Source organism: Chelonoidis abingdonii, chromosome 25, assembly GCF_003597395.2.
Source record: "Chelonoidis abingdonii isolate Lonesome George chromosome 25, CheloAbing_2.0, whole genome shotgun sequence".
NCBI lineage: Eukaryota > Metazoa > Chordata > Testudines > Testudinidae > Chelonoidis > Chelonoidis abingdonii.
Window position 1 is genome coordinate 2,116,192 of NC_133793.1, and position 25,744 is coordinate 2,141,935.

At 48.8% G+C, this 25,744-nt stretch overlaps 1 protein-coding gene across 3 annotated transcripts in view; it reads left to right on the forward strand.

The window, feature by feature from the left end:
* The window catches only part of GRIK3 (glutamate ionotropic receptor kainate type subunit 3), a 240,912-nt gene that overhangs the window by 163,609 nt on the left and 51,559 nt on the right, over positions 1-25,744 (forward strand). For all 3 annotated transcript variants that reach the window (XR_004375907.2, XM_032796279.2, XM_032796281.2), the window contains exons 8-10: positions 4,184-4,291; positions 9,822-9,935; positions 20,172-20,375. Coding sequence is in view for 2 of the 3 variants with exons in the window: in XM_032796279.2 (XP_032652170.1) it covers positions 4,184-4,291; positions 9,822-9,935; positions 20,172-20,375 (426 nt within the window). In the remaining variant the exon portion in view is untranslated. The remainder of the gene's footprint in view (positions 1-4,183; positions 4,292-9,821; positions 9,936-20,171; positions 20,376-25,744) is intronic.

Consider the following 25,744-nt stretch of genomic DNA (forward strand, 5'->3'; position numbering starts at 1 on the left):
AGATTATCTCCGTTTTACTGGGACATTGAACTGCCAGTTCACAGGCTCTGAAAATCTGTTTTTCTCTCTCTCTGTTTGTTCTCTTCTGCAAGGAGCTGCTCCTGCCAGCTGCCAGAAAAGACTGTTGAATAATTTCATTTGTTGCCTCCTTTTGCAAATTAGTCTGAGCCCTCCACTCCAGTGGCCGCCTGTTGTTCCTCTTCCTGGCACTCTGTCAACTACTTGCAGGGATAAGCTTCCTCCACTGCAGCCAAAACACATAATAACTGTGCTCGCTGAGCACCGGAAAGCACAAAACAGTAAATGCAGGGGGATGTCTCAGTGCAGAGACCAGGCCCCTTAACCCCATGTTCCTCACGGAGAGAATTGTGCCAATGTTTGTTCATGCCACACCAGCAAACACACGCTGAGGCCTTGTCTTCAGCAGGATTTTTTCACAGCTGTGATTCACCTGGGGCACAGCCTGGTTTGTTGTCACTCGTCAAGGGCATCCTGTCCTGTGTGGGAACTGTTGCCCTGAGAATGGCTGTGGGGTGGTTTGGGCTCCTCTCACTGCAGCAGCAGCTGAACAGGACACGGGGATGAGACTGGGCAGCTCAACATCCTGCTGAAGTAACAGAGGAAGCCAGGCGGGTCGCCTCGTTGGCTAGCAGGCTGCTATCACCTACCAGAGTCTCGTAGGGGAGCAGGAAGCCAGGACCAATGGGCAGGGCCAGCTCCAGTGTTTTTGCCTCCCCAAAACCAAACCAAAACAAAAAGCCGTGATAGGCAGCACTTTGGCGGCAACTCTAGCTCCGCCCCTTCATTCTTCGGCGGCAATTCAGTGGTAGGTCCTTCCCTCCGAGAGGGACCAAGGGACCCGCTGCTGAATTGCCGCCAAAGAGCCGGATGTGCCACCCCTTTCCATTGGCCGCCCCAAGCACCTGCTTGCTGTGCTGGTGCCTGGAGCTGGACCTGCCAATGGGCAAAGCAGAGGGAGGTGAGGCCGATATTCCCTTGGCCTCCTTTCTCAGTGCCACCACACTGGACCTCCTCTAAGGGTCCAGAAATGGGAGGGTCTCCCAAGCACAGGGCATCCTGGGGCCAGCACCAGCGAGAGATTTAACGCAAATGAGCTTCAGAACAAGGCAGGAGAACCTGGTCATCGCCCTGGGGAGGGGAAGTGGGGGAAGCGGCTGAGCTGACCCTTCCTTATCCACGTTTATTTTGGAAATGAGAAAGCAAAGGGGGGACAGACTCTCATGGGCGACAGGCAGATGCTGTGTCTCATCAAAGGGAGACGTGTCTCTGGGCTCAGGGGTAAAACAGATTGAGGAAGAGAGGGAGATGTAGGGGAACGCTACCTACGACTGCCAGGGAAAGGAGGGGAGCTCTCCTTGGCTCTAGTTGCCCCTGCCTGGGCTCCGTTTCCCTTGTGCCATTGCATTAATGTGACGTCTCCCTGCTCTGCCAGCTCCATCAACTGCTTGTGGTGGGCTAAGCGGGAGAGTTAGAGCCCCAGCGAGGAGGTGACGCGCTCAATACACATCTGTGTTTGTTTCCGACTCAGCACTGCAAACATTGTGTGTGGTCACTGGGTCATGGAGAACTTCCCAGCTGTAGTTCCCACCTGCATGCTTAATTTGGCAGACTGAGTGCAGTGTCCTGAGCACCCAGGGCAATAGGCCTGTGAAGTGGGGGGCAGCATTCCTTCAGGAATTAACCAGGCGTATCCCAGGGGAGAGTGGAAGGGGATTGATCTGGGAAGCCTGCCAGTCATCCTCCCAGCTTGTGCCACCTTCATCATCAGGGGAGATTTCTGGCTCATCCCCCCCAGGGAGATACACTTGTTAGAGAAGAGCAGGCTGCAGACGAACTCCGCAAGTGGAATGAGTCAACCAATAAAGCACGCTACCAGTCTGGCATTTCGGAAAGGGAACAGGGAAATACCAGCCTAAAGTTCAGAGCGTGGCAAGCATACTTCACTTGGTGTGTATGGGAGGATGGTATCCGGGTGTCCTGCATTCAGGGAAATGTCACAAGAAACAGCAGAAAAATTGCCCCTTGTGTCCCTAGACGTTCCAGGGCCAGCACTGCACACTGCGGTGACATTAATCACCATTTAGCCTACAGGAGCAGCAGCCATTCTTCAGACCTCTCTTGCCCCTGAAACCAGGGATGTTCATTTCTGTGCTGTTGTTTATTAAAACACCAGGAGAGTCGCTCTGAGACAGAATGGCAATGCCAATATCATTGCACTTTTCATCGAAGTGGGATTGGCTCCAGATCCATTTGCAGATCTCCCTTCCCCATCATGCCGGGCTATTCCTCCACCCCAGAATGGGGCTGCAGTTCAAGAGAGCTGCGTGCCCATGGGGCCAGTTCAAACCCTTAAGCACGTGCTTATGTGCTTTGCTGAACAGTGATGGACTTATGAACTGGGGCCGATAAGTTCAGAGACTGACCTCCCAAGTCCAAAGAATCTGAAAAGTTATTTATGCTTATTTTTTAAAAGAAGAAATAAGCAGTTTGTGGGAAGCAGTGGGAGGGTTTTGTTGCTGTTGGGTTTTGTAATGGTGTTACTGAATGATTCATTGGCTGGTGCTACTGTCAGCAGGTCTCAGAGAAAAACATATTCAAATGGTCTGAGCACAGGATTGGAAGCCAGGAGCAAATGAGATCTAATTAGGGTGACCACGCAGCAAATGTGACAAATCCAGACCGGGTGGGGGGTAATAGGAGTCTATATAAGAAAAAGACCCAAAACTCGGGACTGTCCTATAAAATCGGGACATCTGGTCACCCTAGGTCTAATTTCCACCCTGGACTAGTCACTGAGGCCTGGGGAACACTTGTATCATTTTCACTTCATTCATCTGAAGAAGTGGGGTTTTCACCCATGAAAGATTATGCCCAAATAAATCTGTTAGTCTTTAAGGTGCCACCGGACTCCTCGTTGTCTTTATACAATGATTGGGCAGAGAGAGGCACCGAAACTGAGATTCACAAAAGCCAGCAGGCTAACCTGAAGCCAGCCAGTGGGAGAGAGGTGCGAAGTGCAACTCATCTCCCAGATCGGGGCCAGTCCAGGTGGCAGGGAGCGCTAGCTCTGCATGAGATTCTCAGCCAGGACACTGCTTTGGAGTTAAGAGTCCCAATGCTATTTTAGCATGAAGCCCAGGACAAGTGGGGAGAAGGACAGCAACCTCCCTCATAACAGTCAGCCCAGTGGTTAGGGCACTCACCTGGGAGAAGGGAGATCCCTGGGCCCTGTTCAAGGCCTCCCTCCACCATCTGAAGGGGGAGAAAGATTTGAGCAGGGATCTGCCTCCTTTCAGGTGAGAGCTGTGGGATATTCTGATGGGGGATCCTGCAGTCTCTCCTGTTGAAGATGTTGCGCTGTGGATAAATAATGAGCTATTGAAGCAGGGGGACTGGATCCTGGATCTCCCCGTGCTGGGCAAGTGCTGAAACCGCCAGGCTCTTCAGCTGTTCTCTGGCCCAAGCAACCCTTGAAGGGAGAGACGTGCTTCTGGAATTTTTATTGCAGAAACTGAAGCATGGAGCGTGTTGAGATGCCTGCCTGGTTTCAGCTGGAGTTTTATGCATCTCAGTGGCCCCAGCCCTGGAACTTAGGTGCCCAGCTCCTTCTGAGCATTCAGCCCCAAACTTCCAAGCATCGAGCAGGTCTTCACCTCTTTGTGCTTCACTTTCCCCATCTGAAAAACAGAGATGAAAATACTTAGCACTTTTCAACTCCAAAGCACCTTGCAAAGGGTAAATAAACATTGGACCAGCTCGGCATGGAGGCAGGTGAGGGGGATTTGTTTGTGTTTAAGTGGCGTTGTCCTGTGCTGAAAGACGCTCCCCCCACCCTCCCCCAGACATTGTCAGAGCTGCAAAGACATAAGCAGAAACACAGCTAGTTTTGCACTGACCCAGCATGCCAGGGACACGTCCTGAGATCGATGTTGTACACAAAAGGTGCAAATGTAAATCAGGGCAAGGAATATAATAGAATTTATGGAATGCTCCAGCCCGTGCTGCAGCGTGAGCAATGATGGAGGTGATTATTAATTAATCATGCTCGTCGGGGAGAGAGTATCAGTGTAAGGAGTAATTAAAATGAAGCACTGTACAGCAGTAGCAAACGATGATTTATGAAGCCGAGTAACTGCTATGCTGACTTCTCTCCCTTCCACAGGCCCAATGGGAAGGATTAACTGGGCGTATTGTCTTCAACAAAACCAGTGGATTAAGGACAGATTTTGACTTGGACATCATCAGCCTCAAAGAAGATGGTCTGGAAAAGGTCAGTAAAGTTTGTCCTTCCTGCTAGCTAAAGAGTGTATGAAACCTTCGAAAGATCCACTCAGGCCCCCTGGAAAATGGTGCATCAACCTCATAGCTCCTATATCTGCCTATTTGACGTAAGCATATTTGCTGCTTTGGAATTGCTCTGCTCCTGTTTCCTGACGTACACACACACACACACGCTCATTCACACACCTGAACCTGAAGCCCTCAGTCCAAGTTGTCACAATTAGTTGCCATGTAAGATTGTTGCGGTAACACACATGGGAAATAGTGGAACCGCGGAAGCAGAAGAAATTTCCTGAGCAGTCAGGAGCCTGGGTTTTGTTTTTTTTCCCATGCCAATGATGGGAGGGGAAAAAGCTCAACCCAAGTACTGCCTAAACGCTACAGTTTGCTTATGAAGTGTTTTCCCGGAGGCGACAGCAGCCCTTTAAAGCTCCCCTCTCAATGTGATCTCCTGCTATGAACATTGCCTAAGGCTGGAAATATCCCCAGTTTGTTACAGCCCTGATTGGTCCTCTTGCAGCCTGAGTTTCGAAGGAGATGATAATATATGGGGTTTTTTTTGTTGTTTTTTGATATCCAAGAGAGGGTACAAAAAAAATGAGGACAGGTTAGTTTCCTGGCCTGATTGGAAATGTCCCATTTGGATGTGGAGTGTTTGCAGCGGCAGTCCTGCTGCTGGGGATGCAAGGTAGCTGCACAAACACAGCCATGTAGAATCTTTCTAATTAGCACAGATCCCTGCTGGATACAGGGATATAATGCCACTGAAGTGCAGGGCTGATTCTCAGGTGCTCATGGGGATTTCATTCCTGTTTCATGGACCACTTAGAAAAACAAAGAATACTCAAATCATTAAAACTTCTAAAACATCATTTTCAAGGGGAGAGCAGTTCATTCAGTGGACAGAACGGAGCAGCAAGTTGCCTGAATAGAACAAAGACCTGCACCGCTGACAATGCATACCGAGAGTCACCTATTCACATGTGCTGTGCTCGAAGCAGGCTGCAGATAGTGCCATTACAGTCTCCGTGAGCTAGCTAGCCAAGGTTAGAGAGCCTTCAACCTTAAGGATGGGAGAAACCCTAGGGGCTGATTCTTGGCTGCTTTCCCCATAGGTGATTGCTGACACCTTGCAAAGGGGGTTGCTAGGATTGGTGTCACTGGTAACATCAGCCCAACCAGCTCCCTGAGCCAGTGGACTGCTTACCAGTAATGATCCCAGCAGAGTAACAGGCAAAAACGACAAACGTTTTGGATATCATGTGAATCTGAACTTTAAAGTATTGCCAAAATATCTATCAGTCAACGTAGTTACTCCCCAGCTGTATGATAGAATTGCTGGTTCTGGTGGTATTTATTACTACTGTGTATCACATCATGCTCATAGGATATTGCCAAACCCTGAAGCATATTCCTCAAGGATGTTCAGCTTTTATGTTTAATCTTCATCTAGACATGAGATTTTGCAGCTCTCTGCTTTGTTTTTTTTTAAAGCCTTTTATCTACTCTAGAAAGGTTTTAAAGTATCGATGTCAAATCTCTGTGGACACTAAGATTCTGTTAATAGCTAATCTGAACTAATGAAATGCCAAATGGCGTGAATCCCAATATGTACTTTGCATTATGTACAATAACTTATATTTGTTGAGCTTTAGGATTGTGCTTCTGATCCTGCTACCTCCTGGATGTTCTGAGGATTAAAGCAGTATTACCCAAACATAATTACACGTTGTTTGACTATCTGACTTGCACAGTTCTCGTAATGGAATATTTGCATTTTTTCTTTATTTTAATTTTTAAGTTAATTAATGCAGACTTGAATTCCATGTATTTTGCTTTCTTAAGGAAAACTTAGCAAGGGATTCTTAGCTGAGTAGGTAGCACTGCCAAAGGCTCTTTATATTATTGCTTCTCTTCCCTATAATAATAATAATCTTCTGACATTTTAACTGCTGCGTGATTGGACGGAAAGATGGAGCAATGCCTGGCTTTTGTAAAATATTTAGAGATTCTCAGAAAGTTCACGGAAACTCTTTTAAAATTTATACTGTTCAAAAACCCTTTCTGTGAATGCAGTAAAGCCAGGTTCTTGCCAGAGGTTGCTGGGGAGATTGAATTATTAAAAAAAAAATAGAAAAGAAAAGAAAAACAATCAAGGAAATAAAAAACCTAAATAAATAAATAATCGGGAGCTCCTAGCCCTGCCACGGGATTGGTCTGTGGACTCTCTGCTTTCAAGTTTCTATCGCTCATGTGGCCTCGTAGATGAATCGATGTGGATATTCTGTAGTTCCTATTTCTGTGTCTGTCTCTGTCTATTTGGAGGCATAACAAGCCTCAGAGGGGCAGCATTAGACAACCAGCCACAAGGTTAGAATATGCCAGGAGATTTTACACCTGTATTCTTGCGGTCTGGGAGAGAGTGCGGAGTAACGGTTGCAGCAGGATGAAGAGGGGCCAGATCATCTTTAGATGTAAATGTGCGCAGCACAATGGTGTCACTGGAGCGGTCCTTTATGCCAGGTAGGCCCAGGAGTCAAACTCTTCCGGGGGCACTCTGCTGGCTATCACCTGGCTTTTCCCCTCCCAGAGCGTCAGCTTGCCCAGTGGTAAAATGCTGTCTCACCGGACAGTTGTTAGCGTTGGTCAAGTGATGTGAGATCCCAGCATGAAAGACTACAAAAGATCAATCGGGTCTAATACAAGGAGGCAGTATGGTAGAGTGGATAGGGCACTGGATCGGGATCCAGGAAATTTGGAGTCTTGTCCCAGCTGTGCTGTTAAGTTCCTCTGTGAAGTTGGGTAATTCACGGCCTTGGCTTCCCCTCCCACCTGTGTCTGGGAAGGGGCTGTCTCGCACTTTGTTTCCAGAACGCCTAGTGCTACAGGGCTGCTGCACACCACCCTAAGAGAAATAATAGTACGGTAAACCTGTTGTTACCTAGCTATATCCACGACAGTGGAGGAAAGTGCGTTCAGATGTTAAACACGGCGCTTTACTGAAAGAATTTCCTTTCCAAGAAGTCTCATTGCCTTATGTTTTTGTATTTGCAGTCATGCTGTTAAAAGGCTTTTAACAGTAAAATGTAGATAGTGGCAGGACAGAAAGGGGACCTGAATTGTAACATCCCATGCCGCATCTATTCCTGACGCTGGAGGGCAGGCAGGCCATGTGTGTTTGCATTCATTTAAAAGGGAGTTGGACCAAATACCAGTGATGACGCTGGACCAGTTCCACAGCTGGTGTAAATCGTCCTAGCGCCCCTGGTTCGAAATAGACTGTGACATTTTACCTCAGCTAAAGACCTGGCCCTCTATCTCTCGGCAGAAGAGAACTGATTAAAATGAACACTTGGCCCTTTTTTGTGACACTTTATAAAGGAATGTAGGAATTCCCAGATTGGATCGGACAGGTGGTCCATGTACTCCAGGATCCTGTCTCTGACAGTGACCAGCGCCAGCTGCTTCAGAGGAAGGTGCAAGAACTCCCTGATGGGCAGTTGTAGCGTAATAGTCGTTTGTTACAAGTGGATAGCCAGGAGTTCCTGGCCGGTTGCTTTGTATCTAGCTCATATTCATTCCCAATGTTACTAGTTTTCAAGGTGGTGCAAAATGGAGCTAAATTAAATGCAGATAGGCTTGGTGTCCACCTTGTGACACCACTGTTATGCCCTTTGTCTGTACCTCCAGGGTCTTCGACGCAGTTGCCCTGAGTGGAACTGGTGGAATGTGGAATCTGCCCACATAAAGGGTATTACAGGAGTTCATATTTCTGAACTCTCTCTCTAATACCAGTGCCTCTCAGCACTTCTCTCTGCAAGGACACTGTGATTTCCTGGTGAAATCAAACACTCTCACCCAGGACAAAATTATTAGAATGGAGAAATCTTAATTGATTACTTGAGTAAATTCCTCCTTTCACACTCATGTGTGCTAGATCCAGGGACATTATTCTGTCCATTGGTGAAAATGAGTGCTCCATCCATGGGGGAATTGAACAATAGCAATCCTGCAATGCAAACCAGACAAGAGAATTCATAAGGTTACAGTTTCCCTATTAGCGTGTATGGTCGAGCCTGACATGACCAGACACATTTTTCACATGAGAACAGATAGGAAATACATAGGAGACACTATGAATTGTGATGCAAGTCACATATATTCCATGTACTTCCAAGTCTACTCAAGGGTGCTGGAACACCCCCAGCACCCCTATTTCCTGCACCTATGAATCCAGTGCTGCAGAGAAGGTGCCAGATGGAACGCCTAGGAGAATGCTGCCCACAAAATAGGTACAGCCAGGGCAGTGGCACTGCAAACTTCGATCACATTTGGAGGTGGTTTTTTATTTTTTTAAGAAACACAAGTTTTCATGGAAATTCTTTATATCTTTTGAAACTTGCTGGTCTTCCAATGAAAACACTTCTAGATTTTTGAAATTGGAAACCAACCAATGTTTTTATCGTAGAATCTCAGGGTTGGAAGGGACCTCAGGAGGTATCTAGTCCAACCCCCTGCTCAAAGCAGGACCAATCCCCAGACAGATTTTTGCCCCAGATCCCTAAGTGGCCCCCTCAAGGACTGAGCTCACAACCCTGGATTTAGCAGGCAGATGCTCAAACCACTGAGCTATCCCTCCCCCATTTTTTTTGTTAAAACCCCAAAAATTCCAGCAACCACCCCCAAAATGTTCTCTTATTTTCTAAAGTTTCATCAGAAATACCATTTTCCAGCCAGCTGTGTTCTCAACCTTTTCCATACCAGAATTCTCCTCCCACCTAGCTACAATGCCCTCCCATTTAACAATATGGGAAGGATCAAGTGATCGAGACTGCAGCCCGTGTCCTCTGGTCTATATGACCCACAAAACTCCTTCCAACACAAATGTTTCTAAATACTGTCTAAACACATCCCTTGTGTGCAGCCAAAGCCTGTATTTTGTTTGAATACATCCCATGGCCTCTTTTTGGTTCCAACAGGAGATGGACCCAAGCTGAAAAATTATGATCTAAATTTTTAACCCTTCACAAGTTTGGAAGTGTTAGAATCTGGGGTTTCTGGTGCCAGCCCTGCTGTTCACCAAAGCTTAAGACATTTGCATTGGGGAATCTTTGATTCAGGAATAGCTCTAATCACTGTGAGGTTTGGCCAAAATTCACTGAGCTCCTGTGCTGCATGGCGCTATTGTCCACTGTTGAATGAATTCCCGAATTCTAGACATCATGGACCTCCATATTTGTACACAGGGATCAGTGCCCCCATTAGAGGGCAGCAAAAAGGAAATGCATTAGATATTTGCAATGTCTGCTCTGCATGGGTGACTGCTGCAGTGGTCGGCAACTGCAGGATTAGTGTCACTTTCTCTTCTGTTAAGTCAGCCAACACAGTATAGTCAGCTTTGCTTGCCTGTGCAGCAGAAGACAGAAATAGCTACCCTTCAACCAGGCCTGTGGGACCCTGGAAAAGACCGAACAACACATGTCAAGTGTCTAGTAAATTGTTTCTTTGCTTCATTTCAGGTTGGAGTGTGGAACCCTTCTGATGGTTTGAACATCACGGAGATTTCCAAGGGGCGAGGGCCCAACATTACAGACTCACTAACCAACAGATCTCTTGTTGTCACCACTGTCCTGGTAGGAGGCTGCTGGCTTGTATTTCTCATCCGTATATAAATGGCTGGAAATGTGCGACTTCTCTGGTGCTTTACAATGCTGCAGTAGCTTTGCTAGTCCCTTTGCTTTTGGCCTGATGTTTTGGGGCTCTCTCCTAGCTCCCTGTGCTCTTGCCGAGGTCAGAAACCTGCTCTGGTCACCAATAAGACACCAACAGTTGCCACACAGCAGTACCTGAGACACCTCAGTTCTTCACTTTGCTTAAGATAACAAGAGATAAGAGACACTGAGATTTCAGTGCCCTGGGTATTGTCAGGTGCACATGGTTGGCAAATATTGCCTCATTCATGGTGACCAATTAACCTCTACTAGTTAGCAGCATTTTACCTCCTGCCCCCTGAAAAGGTGTGATGGCCCCCAGGCACCTGCTAGCACATGGCTGATCTGGGTGAGGTTATAAAAGGGAAGGGGAAGCTAATGCAGAGGATGCTACCATGGAGAAAAGATGTGTTCTCTCTCCTCCCACGGAGGTGGCTGGAGCTGGATAGACCGTGGGTGCTTTTTAGCCAGTAGTTTGAGCTGGCGTGTCTGGGTTTTGGAAATCAAGCCTTGAGGAAAGGATGTGGAATGACCTGTAGCTGGGTGTTTATTTTCCCATGCCCTGGCTGGTGAGTCTGTCTGAACAGTGGTTTACAGGCCCTTCCCTGCATAGAAGTGAGGTTGGACTAGAGAGAGGGGGAGACCTGCATCCATATCGCTATCTGCTCCACATTCTCATATCCACACGCTGACAGTGTCTCCTGGTTTATCAGCTGGGCAGAGCAGGCTTTAGCAGCCCTGAATCCCACAGCTGCTCTGTAGGACAGTTTCAAATGTTTCATTAGCAGTAATTGACGCAGAAAGTGGACAGAGTCTGAGGGAGATCTGTACTGAGCGTGCATAGAGGCGGGTGTTACATCCCAAGAGACCTGTGATTGTCCTGATGCCACGTGACCTAACTTGCATTCCTCAGCCCCAGATGCCATGCCAAACTGGCTCCCTCCCGTCCCTCTGTTTCCGCTCATAAACACGGGGCTGGGTGAGGCGATGGGGTGGGAGTGCTGCACGTGTCTTGAATTAATCGACCAGAGCTCTGCTAGCTGTGTCTCATCTTATGGAGACAGAAGAACAATCTGCACAAAGGTCTTGGCTTTGGGGGTCTCTGTGCTCCTCTGACCACCAGTTGGGGACAAGGGGATGGGGAAGTGGAGAGGCCACCTGCCATCCTGCAACTTTAACCTGACAGCAGGGGGTCACTGGAGGAAAGAGGCTGGGGAGAGAGGAGGTGAACTAAAGGCCATGTTTGAGAAGGAGCTGGAAAAGGTGCCATTGGTGCCTAAGGGTGCACAGAGGGAACCATCTCCTCTTTGCCCCAGGCCCCCGAAGAGAGAATTGAATGGCTTTGCTGTCCCATTTCACTCTTTGGAGAGATCTTTCCCTCAGGCAGCATCTCAAACGAGCTATCCACAATCCCGCTCTGCACCATGGCAGCTGGCATGAAGGCTCAGACGGTGAGTGCATTCCCAGAAGCCCTGGCCCTTCCCAGGAATGTGCTGGGGGGATCATTTAACACGTCTGGTAACAGATGTATTCCTCCCTGCAAGCTGGGCCTGCTGCTTTGAGCACTTTAGCCACCTGAAGAGAAGCCAAGGCTAGTTGATGTGCTGAGCAATGACTCTGAGGCATCAGATCCCACTATAAAGGGTGAATATCCTGCAATATTTTCACTGGTGTTAGAATTCACAGTTTGCAGGGGGGATCCTTTTTTACATTAGTGGTTAAAATAAAAGATATTGAGTCAATCTGTTTGGTATAAAATGGCACCATTGACATCAATGCAGCAGCACTGATTTAGACCAAGAGAAAATCTGGCCCACTGAATACTTTCCCAGACAATCAAATACACAGAAGACCTGGTGGAGATACCTGCTTTCATTGCCTGGTAGGCAGGCCTGGGTTTATGGCACCATTGTCACTCCAAAAAAAAAAAAAAAAAGGAGTATTTGTGGCACCTTAGAGACTAACAAATTTATTTGAGCGTAAGCTTTTGTGGGCTACAGCCCACTTCATCGAATGCATGCAGTTGAAAATACAGTAGGAAGATCTATATATGCCCAGAGAACACGAAACAATGGGTGTTACCATACACAATCTAAGGAGAGTGATCAGTTAAATTGAGCTGTTGTCAGCAGGAGAGAAAAATAACTGTTTGTAGTGGTAATGAAAATGGCCCATTTCCAGCAATTGACAAGAAGATGTAAGGAACTGGGGCCAGGGGGGGAAGCATGGGGAACTTCAGCACTTCCTTGCTGTTGTGATTGAACAGAGCACTTATGGGAGCTAGTTGGTGCTTTCTAGAAATGATGTCCATGGTGCTAAGTGAATGGCTGTCTAACTGCACCCAGAGGCATTTCGATACCTTGTATCTAGGCAATGGAACTGAAAGGAAGAGGAACATGAGAAGGAGGGAAGTTGGTGCCCAGAGAAAGTGTGAGCGTGCTGGCTGGGCTGAAACTGGGAAAGCAGGTGCTACACAAACTCGCATGTACAGCTCTGCCAGTGCACATGTAAGGTGCTAAGCTGCAGCATCCCCTGCTGTTCCCACACTCCCGAGAAACAGCTGCTCCTTGTCCACACGTGCCAAACAACTAAGTGATTCTGTGTGTTGCTGGGTAGACGCCACTACACTTCCAGTAGCCATGAGGCTGCTTCTTGTTCCTGCTGCACATTTCTTAACCTCCACGTCAACTCTTGTGCTGAATCTAAGGTATGTTCTCTGTCTTGGTGCGAGCTGAAGGCCCAGCGAGGGGCTGCCTGCACTGGGCACAAGAAAGATTCTTAACTAGCATACTGCACAGGCTGTGCAGGTGCCTGACTGACTAGCAGGAGAGGCAGTGGAGAGGGGTGGGCATCTGCTTCAGATGTAACTATTCTCGTTACAGCAAAAAAAATAAGAGCAAACACATGCCTCAGTATCCTCCCTTCTGGGGCCTTGGTGGCTTGAGGGGTTAAGAAGGGGCTAGAGGGTCTCTTCCTCTCTCTGTCACTGATCCAAGGAGGGGCGCATTCTGTTGCACATTGCCATTAGCGTCAGGTGGCTGCTCAGTGGCCCTCTAGGAAGTGACTTGTCAGTCTCAGCAGGTTTTCTAGTTGACAGATGCCCCCGTAACTCCAAGGGCACAAAAGCCTCAAATTAGCCGCCCTGCTGACAATCTTAGCAGACAGACCAGTGGCTTCATGGGCCTTAGAGCCTGAACCCCACTCTTGCTTCTAGATGAGGCCCTTCAAGGTCAGAGTTGATGCTCCATGCCAGGAGGAGGGGTGGGTACCACCGGGGTCCTTGTCCTGCCACTGCCTGCATTGTACCTGCTCTGCGGGTACTTCATGCTCCAGCGCTGCCAATCTGTCAGTTCCCGCTATCCCAGAATTCATTTATACACATGGGTTATAACTGCAGCGCTTGTGTTTCTTTCCCCTCATAACTACGTATGTGACAACCTAGCCAAAAGTAATTGAGTTATCCAGCAAACCATGGATACTTAACTGATCTCTTCTCTGTCTCCAGCTGTCACACTGTATTTAGTTCTCACCTTCACTATTGGATCTGATAGCAGGCATCAGATCAGAACGAATTTTTATTTAACATCTAATGAATTATGACTAGTAACCTTGGTTTGTATTTAGTGTGTTACAAGATGCTGGTCATGCTGTGCCAAATCGGCAGCAACAGGAAATAATGCAGTACCTAGAACAAATAAACTGTAACAAAACTTAGGCAGGTTGCGTAGATCAGGTTTAAAATTCTGTTTATGCCAATAATTTTTCTGGCCAATTTCCCTGCAGTGCCTTTAAGGAGCCTCTCCTGTCAAAGAATCACGGATGTTAGAGATGGGAAAGAATTGCTAGGTCACGTAGGGTTTAGAGAGTATCGTCTTTTATGACGTATAGTCTAGGGTTCCTAAAAGAATGTGTGAATGTGAACTGGGTATTTATAAAAGAGGAGGACCAGTGTTTGTCCCAGTGGCATGTTACAAGCAGTGTGAAAGGTATCCTCAGCCCAACAATTTGTGCATGCATCTCGAGCCTCACCTGAAAAACCCCTTCCCATTCCAGTTCCACAGCTCTGCCAATGCACCTCACTCCCAGCCTGCAGCTCCTGCTATTCCAGTCCCTGAAGCATCATTCTGAGCCAGGCACAACAGATATTTTGGGATTCTTCATGTATGACTTTTGCTCTGCTCGGGGGATAGTCCTCTCCTTCCAAGAGTGATAAAAGCTAAGGAAGGTAACAATTAAAAAACATTTGTTCCATCGTTATCTTGCAAATGATGCACTTGTGCTGAGACACTGCTATCCAGTAACAACCCTGTATAATCACATCTCCCAACAGAGGCTGGACAAGGTAGCTATGTAACCTGTTCCAGTGCAGCAGAAAGGATGGGAGATACTGGACTTGACAGAGCAATGATCTGGTTTGGCATGTTAAGAGGCTGGATAATGGAATTAGATGGACCACTTGGGTAATGAGGCCTGACTTCCTAAAATGAAACCACCACCCAGCATCAAAATAACCCAACCTGACACACAGCGGCTCCATCTTCTCTGTGCTAGTTGTCACAAAACGTTTTCCCCAGTTGAGTTGCTCTGCTCAAATGCCCGGGTACGAATGAGCTGCAGGAGCCTCTAGTTGTCTTATTTTAGCCCATACCCAGGGCCGGCTCTAGCCATTTCGCTGCCCCAAGCATGGTGGCATGCCGCAGGGGGCACTCTGCCACTCGCTGGTCCCGCGGCTCCGGTGGACCTCCCGCAGACAAGGCTGCGGATGCTCCACCCGAGATGCCTGCCGCCCGCCCAGCGACCGGTAGAGCGCTCCCCGCAGCATGCTGCCCCAAGCACGCGCTTGGCGTGCTGGGGCCTGGAGCCGGCCCTGCCCATACCATGCTGCTTTCATGCCTGGCTTTGCAAGGAAGACTGCAGAGTAAAAATAGATGATCATTTTCTCCTCTTATCTTCCCCCACCCTGTTCGGGAGTTTCATTCTGTACTGATCCCAGGAGGTGTGTGCACACGCGCACACTCTCTCTCTCTTTTTCCCGGTAGCGATATCTCTGCACAGATAAAGCACCCTGGTGCAGTTTGCATTAGCATCAGGAGCAGCAACAATAGATCCCACTGGCTACAGTTGTTCAAAGGAATGGTCCCATCAGAAGCTACTGCAGAGTCCTTAGGGCAGTAGTAGGCAACCTGCGCCTGTCAGGGGAATCTGCTGTCAGGCTGCGAGATACCACGGGCAGGGCCACTTGCAGCTCCCATTGGCCAGGGACAGCGAACCGTGGCCACTGGGAGCAGCGGGCAGCCCTGCCAATGTAAACAATGTCTGGCAGCCCGCCAGCAGATTACCCTGATGGGCTGCAGGTTGCCCACCACTGCCTTAGGGGAAATACTGGAACAAGAGGCAATTTGGCAGTCTCCGCTCACTCAGTGTCTGGACATCTCTGCTCAGGCTCCTGGCCCAGGGTCAGTTTTTGCAGTGTAACAGGGTGGCTTTGGCCTTGTGGGCTGGAGGCCTCAGGCAGAAAAGCCCCATTACTGCTGGAATGGCTCCAGCCCTCTCATGCCACGAGACTTGATGGGGCCTGATGAAGCACAGCTCATTCCCCTATAAAGGGCAGCAGGAAGCTGTAGGGAGGAGGGAAATTCAAGAAACTGCAGTGAGTGAAAAAAGCTCCTTCAGGGAAGAATCTGACATTAGGGGAACTGAGAAGTCAGAGCCAGGACGCTGAACTCCAGCCCGGGCAAGCCTGGGAGAGACGTGACCTGGACCCAGCTCAGGGAAGAAGGATGGGGGAGGGAGACACTGAACTGGTATGTTGAACTCAGACCTGAATAACTTGGACCCTAGAAGCGGTGTTTCTGAAATGCTGTGAACTGTGTGGTTCTTCAGGAGTCCTGAAGAGTGGGGAGGTAGAGGCAGGGTGCTGCAGGGCTACCTCTAGCCACAGAGTGGGCAGGGGGCATCTCTTTTGTTTTATTTTTATCCTTTTGAATTTATATATATATTTTTGCTTGTTCTGAAAGTTTTGGTCTGAGGAACTTGAATCAGGCCCAGCAGAAAGACTGCAAGGTTACATGGGCTGGAGCCAGTCCCTGTAAGTGGGAGATGGAGCTGGGTGAATAATACAAAATAAATGCCATGCACAGTGATATGAACCCTAGGTGGAGGCCAGGGGCAGCGGTGGGGGAATTATCTGAGGTTATTTCAACTCTTAAGAGACTGAGCAGAGACTCATTCCTGCCCTGCCCTTGTCCATCTGTATCTAATTAAAACCTAGCATGGTGCCACAAGGGGAAATTATTGGATGGGAGTAGCTGGTAAGACTGAAATGCTGCACCAGCCCAGGTGTGTGGGGCTGAGGGCTGGAGCAGCAGTGAGAGCTGCAGGGCCAGGACTGAGGAATGCTGGAGGAGCAAATACATCAGCTCAGAAGCGAGACATATTGGTAAAGCTGAGCCGGGATCTGGATCCAGAATATCTCAAACCTTTGTACTGGTGATCCCTTTCACACAGCAAGCCTCTGAGGGCGACCCCCCCTTATAAATTAAAAACACTTCTTTATATATTTAACTTCTTTAGAAATGCTGGATGCAAAGTGGGCTTGGGATTGAGACTGACAGCTCGCCCCCCCACCCCCCCGATGTAAGAACCTTGTGACCCCTGTGGGGTCCCGATCCCCAGTTTGAGAACCCCTGCTGTAGTGGGAGTGGTGCAAGGCAGGAGTGAGGTGCATCTGCAGAGCTAGGGAGCCTGTTTCTAGCCAGAACTTTAATCTCTCTGCTCTAGCAGTTCTACTGCCGGGAAGGTCCCTAAGCTTTATGCTCACATTCCAATTCGAAATCACCACCCTCTCATTGCTCAGCTCTGTATGCTGGAATGGGCATGTGCAGGCCTAATGCAAAGCCACCTGCAGCCTTGTGACCCCCGGCGTGAGGGACACGATGGGATTGGCACACTGAGGTGTGCAATAAATGCATTGTCATAAATCAGCTCCTAAGAAGTAAAATACAACCCTAAACTTTATTGACGTTTGCTGCTGTCCTTTGTGTCTCTTCCGTAGGTGTAACTGACAGTAGAAAAGCCAGAGGAGGGAAAGGTTGTTCTCCCCTCTCCTTCCCATACCCCCCCACTGCCTTTTGCTCATATTGCAGTGACTTGTTGGAAGATAAATATTACCCCAGCACTAGCGCCACTCTCCCTGAGCAATACAAGAACTGTGAAGTTATGAAATTGAGGGCACCTTCACTGAGAAATCGATTAGCAAGCCGAGGGAGCTTGTGAATTGGATGTCTGGCCATTTTCAGTAATAAATTGTGAAATAGTCTGTGAATAAGTGGTTCATAGAGATCAGAATTACCCCCTAGGAAACGTCTGAGACCAGGAGATACATTACGGAGCGAGTGGCATCCTAATGTTCAGCGCTTTGCCTGTTAAATATGTATGTTATCCCTATAGTGTTTCTCAAAATTAATAGCATTTTATGGTTGCTTTGGAGCTGGTGTATTTATACCAAGATCCGTAGACTCAGCTGGTTCACAAACAAAACACTAATTCCTGGGGAGAGGACTGGAGAGAGAGGGAGTTTAATGGGCTTGCATGCGCCGCCCTAACTCCATAGGCATGACGTTGTCAGCCTTGGTTTCTCATCCAGCAGACCCAAACCCAGGTGCTCTCTCTCATCCACTCCGCGCCAACACCCAGAGCACAGCCATACACGAATGGCCTAGGTTTGACCACTGTGGGTGCTGGATGAGCGTGGATCCCTCAAGGCAGGAGGCACAGGCAGGGATGTTGCTGGAATTCCAGCAAAGCTCCATGCACTAGGGTGAGGTCTGGGGCACCTCCAAGCTAGGACCGTAGCGTTGTGCGAAACATTATCCAATGGTTCAGTCTAATAGATAGTCTTTTCCTCAGGTCAGTCTCCTGTCCTGCCGTTGTCTCCAAGCGCTCACCTGCTGGATAGCATACCTTGAGCTTCTCATCACTCCCCTTACATATCTTCTCTCTCCGACCATTCCCACATCTTCCTGGTTCCTTTCTGTTGCCATGACTGACAGCCCAAATGTGTTGCTTTGTGAAAGGCTATGTTTTTCATTGCATACTTTATTGTTTTCACTGGCATATGATGACCTCATTCATCACAAGAGCTGAGAGGAAAGATGGAACCTTCCTGTGTAGAAGCCTGTTATAGGGCTGCTAATATTATGTTTCAAGGCCTCATTGTGCTGGGTATTGTACCCACAAATAATGAAAAGAGAGTCCTGGGCCAAAAACTGACTGTCTAAGAGTGGGGTGAGAGACACTAGTTGGAGCAAAGAAAGGAAGAAGAAGGTAGCAATGAGACAATTTGATTATCGTAATAAACAGTGGTTCTGTATTTGACAGGCAACCTGGGATCTCCTGGGGTGCCATATATCTTGGGCATTAATCAGTGCTTCAGTGTGGAATGGAATAATAATAACCAATTTAAAAAACATAGTTTGCTTTCTGCATCTGGACATGATTTTCTCAGAAAAGTAATGGCCCATTCTGGATTCCGACAGGAGCCGGGTTATCAGCCTGATATCTCTGAACCTTTTAAGGCATCCAAGCTGGACATCTTTAAACTAAAAAGAGTGGCTTTTTTTGAGCATTAGCAGAAGTGAAATCATTTGGACTCAGAGGAGAGCAGCCCTCTGAGTGTTTCAGAAAGTTCACTGTGGACCATTCCTTTTAGATGTGCTATAACTTACAACCCTTCCTGGCGCTGCCTGCAGTCAGCTAGCTAATAAGGCAGCACTTTGCTGCAGCTTGTTAAATTTTCAGAGGCTTTTCCAAATACAAAAGTAATGAGAACAGTTCAGAAGGGGGAGAGAAGGCCCCAAGATCACATGGCAGGGTCCTTAGGCCAGGTGCTGTGCCCTTCCTGAAGTAATGTGCCGTAGCTCGTTAGAAATCACCAGCTCCATGCAGTATGCCCATGGTGCATGGGCATCTACCCCACACTAACTACAGGTGCCCAGGGTTGGAACCACGGGTTTGTTGCTTGAGTGGCCAGCGTGATGCCTGGTTATTGAAAAGTCCTGGGCCCTGATCCTGGGCTGCGTCTGAGCTGATCTCAGTGCAACATGGGAGTGGGAAAAGATGCCAAAAGCCACCAGTACCGCTGCTGGCTAGCATAAGTTAGAGCCACCTTGGAGCTGCTGTAAATTATTCCTGCTCCTCTGACTCCAGTGGCAGAGCACCCCCTGCCTCTTGGGCATGCTCTCTGCACTGGCAGCCAAAGAGGGAGTGGGGGCATATTGGGCCCTAGGCCAGTGAACAGGGCAATTCCTCTGCCAGTCAGTTCGGCTGCCTTATGGCCAGAATCAAGCTGTGGGTCAGCACTGGAGGGGATGTTCCTAGGATACTGTGGGGCATGATCAGAGCCAGGTGTTTGTGGAAAACCTGCCCTTTGGAACCGCTCGCAGGAAACCTGCTTAGGGTTCAGGTTAGGCTCTTAGGCACCTCCTCCTCTCAGTACAGACCTGTGCTCTCAGGGAGTAGGTACAAAGGAAAAGGTCTAAGACACGCGCTGGTCTCCTTTTGACCTGCCTCTGGCCAGCACTAGAATCCCTTCCCCTTTCTTTGTTTTGTCTTGTTTTGTCACCTATCCTGGGGGCACAAAGAAATAAAGCCACCTTATACCAGCCACTAGCCACGCATGGTGTCCTGGCAAGACACCCAACCCAAATGCTCTTAAGAACCCCGATGGTGCTGAGTCCACAACAGTCCCCAGGGATCGGTTTATTTGTGTTTCTAGTGCCTGCTATTTGGGGCTGAATTTTTTTCCCCTATGTATTTTTATTTTTCAGCACCCTTGTTTTCCTTTGCAGAGCATGAAATAGTTGTTTTTTCTCTCTCTCTCTCTCTGAAATCCCGCTGAATGGAAAACAGTTGGCTGCTCAGAAGAGACAAAATTAAATTTAGTGGGGTAAACAAGGTTGCTAATTAGCTGATGCACCATGCAAAGTTAATTTATTCCGAACATGTCGCAGTGCCAACCTTGCTTGCATAATGTATGTCACATTGCACAGGGTTACCTGCAGGAACAGCCACCTGCTTTCATTGCTTTTCTGCTGGACATGGGACTGGCAGCCTGCCCTCAACTGTGGCTCTTTGCTCTGCTCTCTCCCGTCTGCGCAGGAAGAGCCCTTCGTCATGTTTCGGAAGTCAGATGCAGCCCTCTTCGGGAACGACCGCTTCGAAGGTTACTGCATTGACCTTCTCAAGGAGCTGTCCCACATCCTGGGCTTTACCTACGATATCCGCCTGGTGGAGGACGGAAAGTATGGAGCACAGGATGAGAAGGGGCAGTGGAACGGCATGATGAAGGAACTCATTGACCATGTGAGTAAGACACGTGTGTAAAGCTACCGGTAACTAGGGGATAAACCATGCTGCAGCCTGAACTGTGGGTCAGGACACCAGGAGTGGGCTGACATCCCCCCTGCTCTGGCATCCCAGAGCTCCGTATCTTCCCCAGTGTATACTGAATGTACTCTATAGTACAAATGTTCTTGATTGTTGCCAGGGACCTCTTCCAGCTTTTCCACAGTCATTGAGAGAAGAAATAAATTAACCCACCAACAGATGTCTTCCTTTGCATCAGTGTAGGACCAGCCAGGTAACAACCTGGCTCTAAACCACCCCTTCTAACTCCAGCTGCTGGCACAGGGGGCATGTTGGGGGCATGCCCAGTGCCGGGGGCTTTGCCAGGGTACAGCAATGCCCTGGACATCACTGACCAACGTAATGACCTATGGGGCTGTTTCTTGCCTCAGTGCTGCTGAAACTCCTGGTGGCTGTCAAGTCACATCTGGGGTGAAAGCATCCCTCAGCAGCTCCTGGGCTTGGGGGGTGGATGGGGACAGGCTGGGGTACAGAATAACAGAGATAACCAGCTGCCTTAGACTCTGTGCCCTCAGTCTTGCACAAAGCACAGCCCGAGCAGACTTTAGGTTCTTGGATACGCGTCATGCTATTAAATATAATCATTATAAGTGGCGGTCCAAGTCCCTCCCTTGGGTATGCACAGCAACCCCAGCTGGAGTCAAGGAGAGCTCTGTGGCGGTGTGGAAGAGCAGAACAGGGTCCTGTCCTTCTCCCATTGAACTGAAGGGGAGCAGTGCACCAACATCAGTGGGAGGAGCGGTAAGCCCCCTATATGGGTAATAGGGTTCCCAGGAGATACTGTCACTTCTGGGTGATGCAGATCGGAACCTCAGCCTTCCATTCACATACTCCATGTCTAGTGTAAAGTTCTGTTTGAATGGGAGGTGAATTCTGGCCAAGCGTATTTAAATGTGTGTCCCAGAAAATGTGCTTACCAAGGGGAGGGAGTCATAGGACTGGAAGGAACCTTACAAGGTCCTCTGGTCCAACCCCCACCCATGCTAAGGCAGGATTAGGTACACCTGCCTCAGCGAGCGGTCATGCAGCTTCTCCTGGTATTTAGTCACAGATAAGTGGAGCCTGCCTTGCGACTGTATCCTGAGAGGAGTTCATTTGCTGGGTTTCTCTCATATTTGGCTACATCTCTTTTCCCTCCCTCTTCTTATTGTTACTTGGCCAAGCCCCTGATGACACCCTGACCTCAAGCCCCGGTGCCGAGGGTTCTTAAAGATGTGGTGGGGAGCGCCTGGTGTCTTCAGTTCTGAAATATCACCTGCTTCTGACAGGATGACATGGAGCTATTCCCTTCCCAAGTGCCTGTCCTCTGGGCTAACAAATGTACAGCAATCAACCAACTAGGCAGATGGTCCCTGCTGCAGGGGCAGTGTTTCGCCAGCCTGGGATAGCGTGGACAAGCATGTTGCATGCTTGGCTCCATCATTTAACCATGCTGAGTCTGAAAGGGTGCGAAAACCATGGTCCCAAAGAAGGCTAATCCCCTTATGCAGAGACCTGCTTCATTATGTGCCACACAGTTCCCTGGGCTGGTAGTGTCCAACACCCCCACCATCCTCCCCTGTGCCTGCCCTACAGCATGGGATCACTGGCCCTGGCTTAGCAAGGACTCCTATTCAACAGAGCACGTTTATCTGTGAGTGTTTGCTTCCATCCCACGGACTTCAATGGGACTCAGGCATGTGCCGAAAGTTAACACACCCTGAAGTGCTTTGCTGCATCAGACCCTAGTTGAGAAACAGTGTGTCTAAGCTCTGGTCCCTTTTCCAACCTGTGGCTGAAAGATCGCAAGCAAATGATTTGCCTTTCACTAAGCACTACACGCAACTGGCTGCGCTGACCATGCCACCAGCTATTAAGCAGAAGGGAGTCCACTGAGCCTGCTTTAGTCTTTGATTATACCTCCTAAACTTTCCTAGATGTTTTTTTCCACCCAGCATTCCTGTCACTCAGAAGCCACGATAGTTGTCCTTGTGCTGCTGCCAGTAAATTGAAAGTAAGTCTTAGTTGATCACAGCTCCTGGAGAAAATCCTGTAATGCATGTTAACAACTGTGATGCTGTAGTCATCAGTCTTAATACAAAGACTGTGCCTGTGATCAGGGTGATGGGGGGCTCTGCCACTGGGTGATTAATAATTGTGTAGGGGTGTGTGTGTGTGATTGCATGGTAATAGGGTGGGAAATTGTTAGATACAAGGCACTCTTTCTTTCACACAACTGTTTGCCAGGCTGTCCAGCAGTGCAGAAGAGAGAAAACAATCAAATTCCTCCTAAATCTTATCTTCCAAAGGAGACTTAATTATAGGCCCATTTGTAGACATGAAATAAATCCCACTGCACTCTTTTGCAAGACTGGGGAAGCATTAACCTCAGTGTCCTGACCTGATTCCAGTTCTGCTATTTAACTTCACAGAGGGCTTTTTCGATACTATTCTGCCTCACTTCCCATCCTAAACTCCTGTGTGTGGTTACCCTGCACTCTTACACCTTTCACAGCCTTCTGTGGGAAAGGCTCGAGGGAACTGTTCAGACACTGTCTGGGATTTGCAAAGAGGCAGCAAGGAGTTAAGTTTCTAACTCCCATTAAAGGGAGCAGCCAGCGCCCTCTGGAAAAACCCAGCTGGGCTCTATCACCCATTTTCCCTCCCGCTCCTCAGCAGTACATTTAGAAAACTGATGCAGTAAATAAACCCCTGTGGGGAACTACAGAAACAGATCACCTTGCCTGGCTTGACTCAGGTGAACCTCACACTAAAGCTCAGTGCAGCTAGATGTGTGACCCAGAGCCATAGGACATCAGCAGGATTTATTTTTATTATTTCACTGGCTGTTTCCTTCATTGCTGGTGAGCACAGAAGTACGATATCTCCTGCTTCTCTGGCTTAGTGGCATGCTTATTGATTGGCAGCACTACCTTGTGTTTTCCCTGGCTCCTAGGTAAAGGAATGATCACTACTGCAACATATAACAATAGTATCTAGCACTTCTCTAGCAACCTAATCCCAGTGTCTCAAACTGCTCTACGAGCTTTCATGACAACACTTCTGCAAATCACCCCAGTGGCTACTGTCCTTAGTTTACAGACAAGGAAACTGAGGCATGAACACTTTGCTGATGGCCACATGGTACATCAGTGGCAGAATCTGAACCCAGTCCAATGTCCCATCCACTAGAGCATGCTGCCACTCTGAGGACATCTTTCCCTTTCTGAGGCACACCTGGGTGGCGGGAGCAATTTTCCTCATAATTGCTTGTGATGCACCATGCCAGGGTCTATACTAGTTGAAAGGCAGGCACCCCAGCTCTCTGCCAGTATCCAGACTCAGTGAGGCAGGGGCTCCTGTTTCATGGGGTGGAGAGAATTCTGCCTGCAAAGCAACTGAGAGGAGCACATAAGCCAAATCAGTGGAGCTCCTCAACATCCGGGCAAGCTGAATCAGTCCAGTACCCGCCCCATGAAACAGTTGCTGTTTGGGGCCAGCCCTGTTGCATCTCCAGACCTTGTGGCACTGCATTCTCACAGGAGCAGGCTTTCTTGTGAGATCCCAGAGACTCCAGACTGGGAGTTCCCCGCCAGCAGCTTTTTCCAGGGAGTGCTTTAGCCACAGCCCAGGGGCACAGCTGATGATGAGAGAAAGAATAAAAGTGGCTCAATACCTGCAGTAAGGGTTGGGTTTGGACTGGGATCCGTACATGGAGCAGAGCTGAGGGCAGATGTGTGTTGGCGGCATTTGGTCTGAGTCCCATCCTTAGCTGAGACCCCTCATTTTGGAATTAGTGTCTGGATGCAATGTTGGTTGGCACTTGAGATATACCACGGAAAAGGGTCTCCGCCTCCTCCTGTCCCCAGGAGACAGAAACTGTTGAACTCTCCCTCCTCCAAAAAGAAGATGATCACACACCCCTGAAACCTGTTACATTCGCTGGTTGAGAATCCGTGGGTCCTCTTGATAGACAGGCAGTCCAGTGAGTATGTTCTGAGTTCTCACCGGGCCTAGCACAATAGGGTCCCTGGCTGTAGTTCCTGGGCACTTTGGTAAGACAAACAACATTGGGATAAATGCGTGATCGGTAGCTACAGGGGTCTGTATTTGCATCGCGAGAGGGGTGTTGTGACGAACTGGGACTGTTCTTAATGTTTGCTCTGAACACTGTGTTGGTGCCTCAGTGTCCCCTATGCAGTTCTTAAGTATCTAGGTGGTGGGATAAGGGTGTGTGATTGCTACAGAGGAAGGGGCCAGTGCACCTAAATGCCGGGCACTCTGTCTCCTAGCCAAAACGGATGGCCTGGGCCCCTCCCCTGCAAAGGTGCCAGCTGAAGGTGTTTGTTGGAGACAAAGGCGTCAGCTGACCTCCTGGCCCGGGAAAGGAGCTGAGCAGAGAGGAGGGGCGGGAGGGGGGGGTTAGTCTGGAGCTACCTGGGGACAAGGAGTGAAGTGCAGACCTAGGGGTCTGGCTCACTGCCCCCAGAATGGACCCGGCCGAGGGGTCTGGTTCGCTGTACCTACAAGCTCTGTTTTAGACCCTGTTCCTGTCATCGAATAAACCTCTGTTTTGCTGGCTGAGAGTCACGTCTGACTGCAAAGTGGGGGTGCAGAACCCTGTGGCTTCCCCAGGACCCCGCCTGGGTGGGCTCGCTGTGGGAAGCCCACGGAGGGGCAGAGGATGCTGAATGCTCCAAGGAGAGACCCAGGAGGTGAAGACGTGTGAGCTTCTTGCCCTGAACAAGTCTGCTCCAAGGGAGAGGAGGCTCCCCAAAGTCCTGACTGGCTTTGTGGGGAGCGGTTCCAGAGCAGCGCCCGGGGACTCCGTGGCAGGTGTATATTGTGCTAGATAGGACGTTCCTCTCTTTTTCTAGTTAATCCTCCACCCCACCATTAGCATTCCCAGCAGACTCCACACAGAGCATTCCCTTCCATTTTTATGTGGAGCCTAAAACATTTGCAGAGAGCTTTGTGTGCTTGGTGTACCCCAGGTAACACAGCCACCTGAGAGACTTCTGAAGCGAAAGATGCTTTGGAATATAGAACATCATTATGGCTTTGTTGCCCCTGGATCTGAGGGGGAAATGTAGGAAAGGAAAGCAAAGGGTCCAGAATCTTGCAAGCTTTACTCCCCTGAGTGACACTTCGCGATTTCATTGGGATGAATAAGTGCGACTCCAAGTGAGAGCTGCCAAACATCTGCTACAGATGAATCCTGTACAGTATCACAGCTCTGTCTAGCATGTGTAACAAACAGGCAGTTGTGAAAGATTAGGCTCTTCTCTAGTCTTGAATCCCAGAGGCATTACCTGCTCCTAATGATC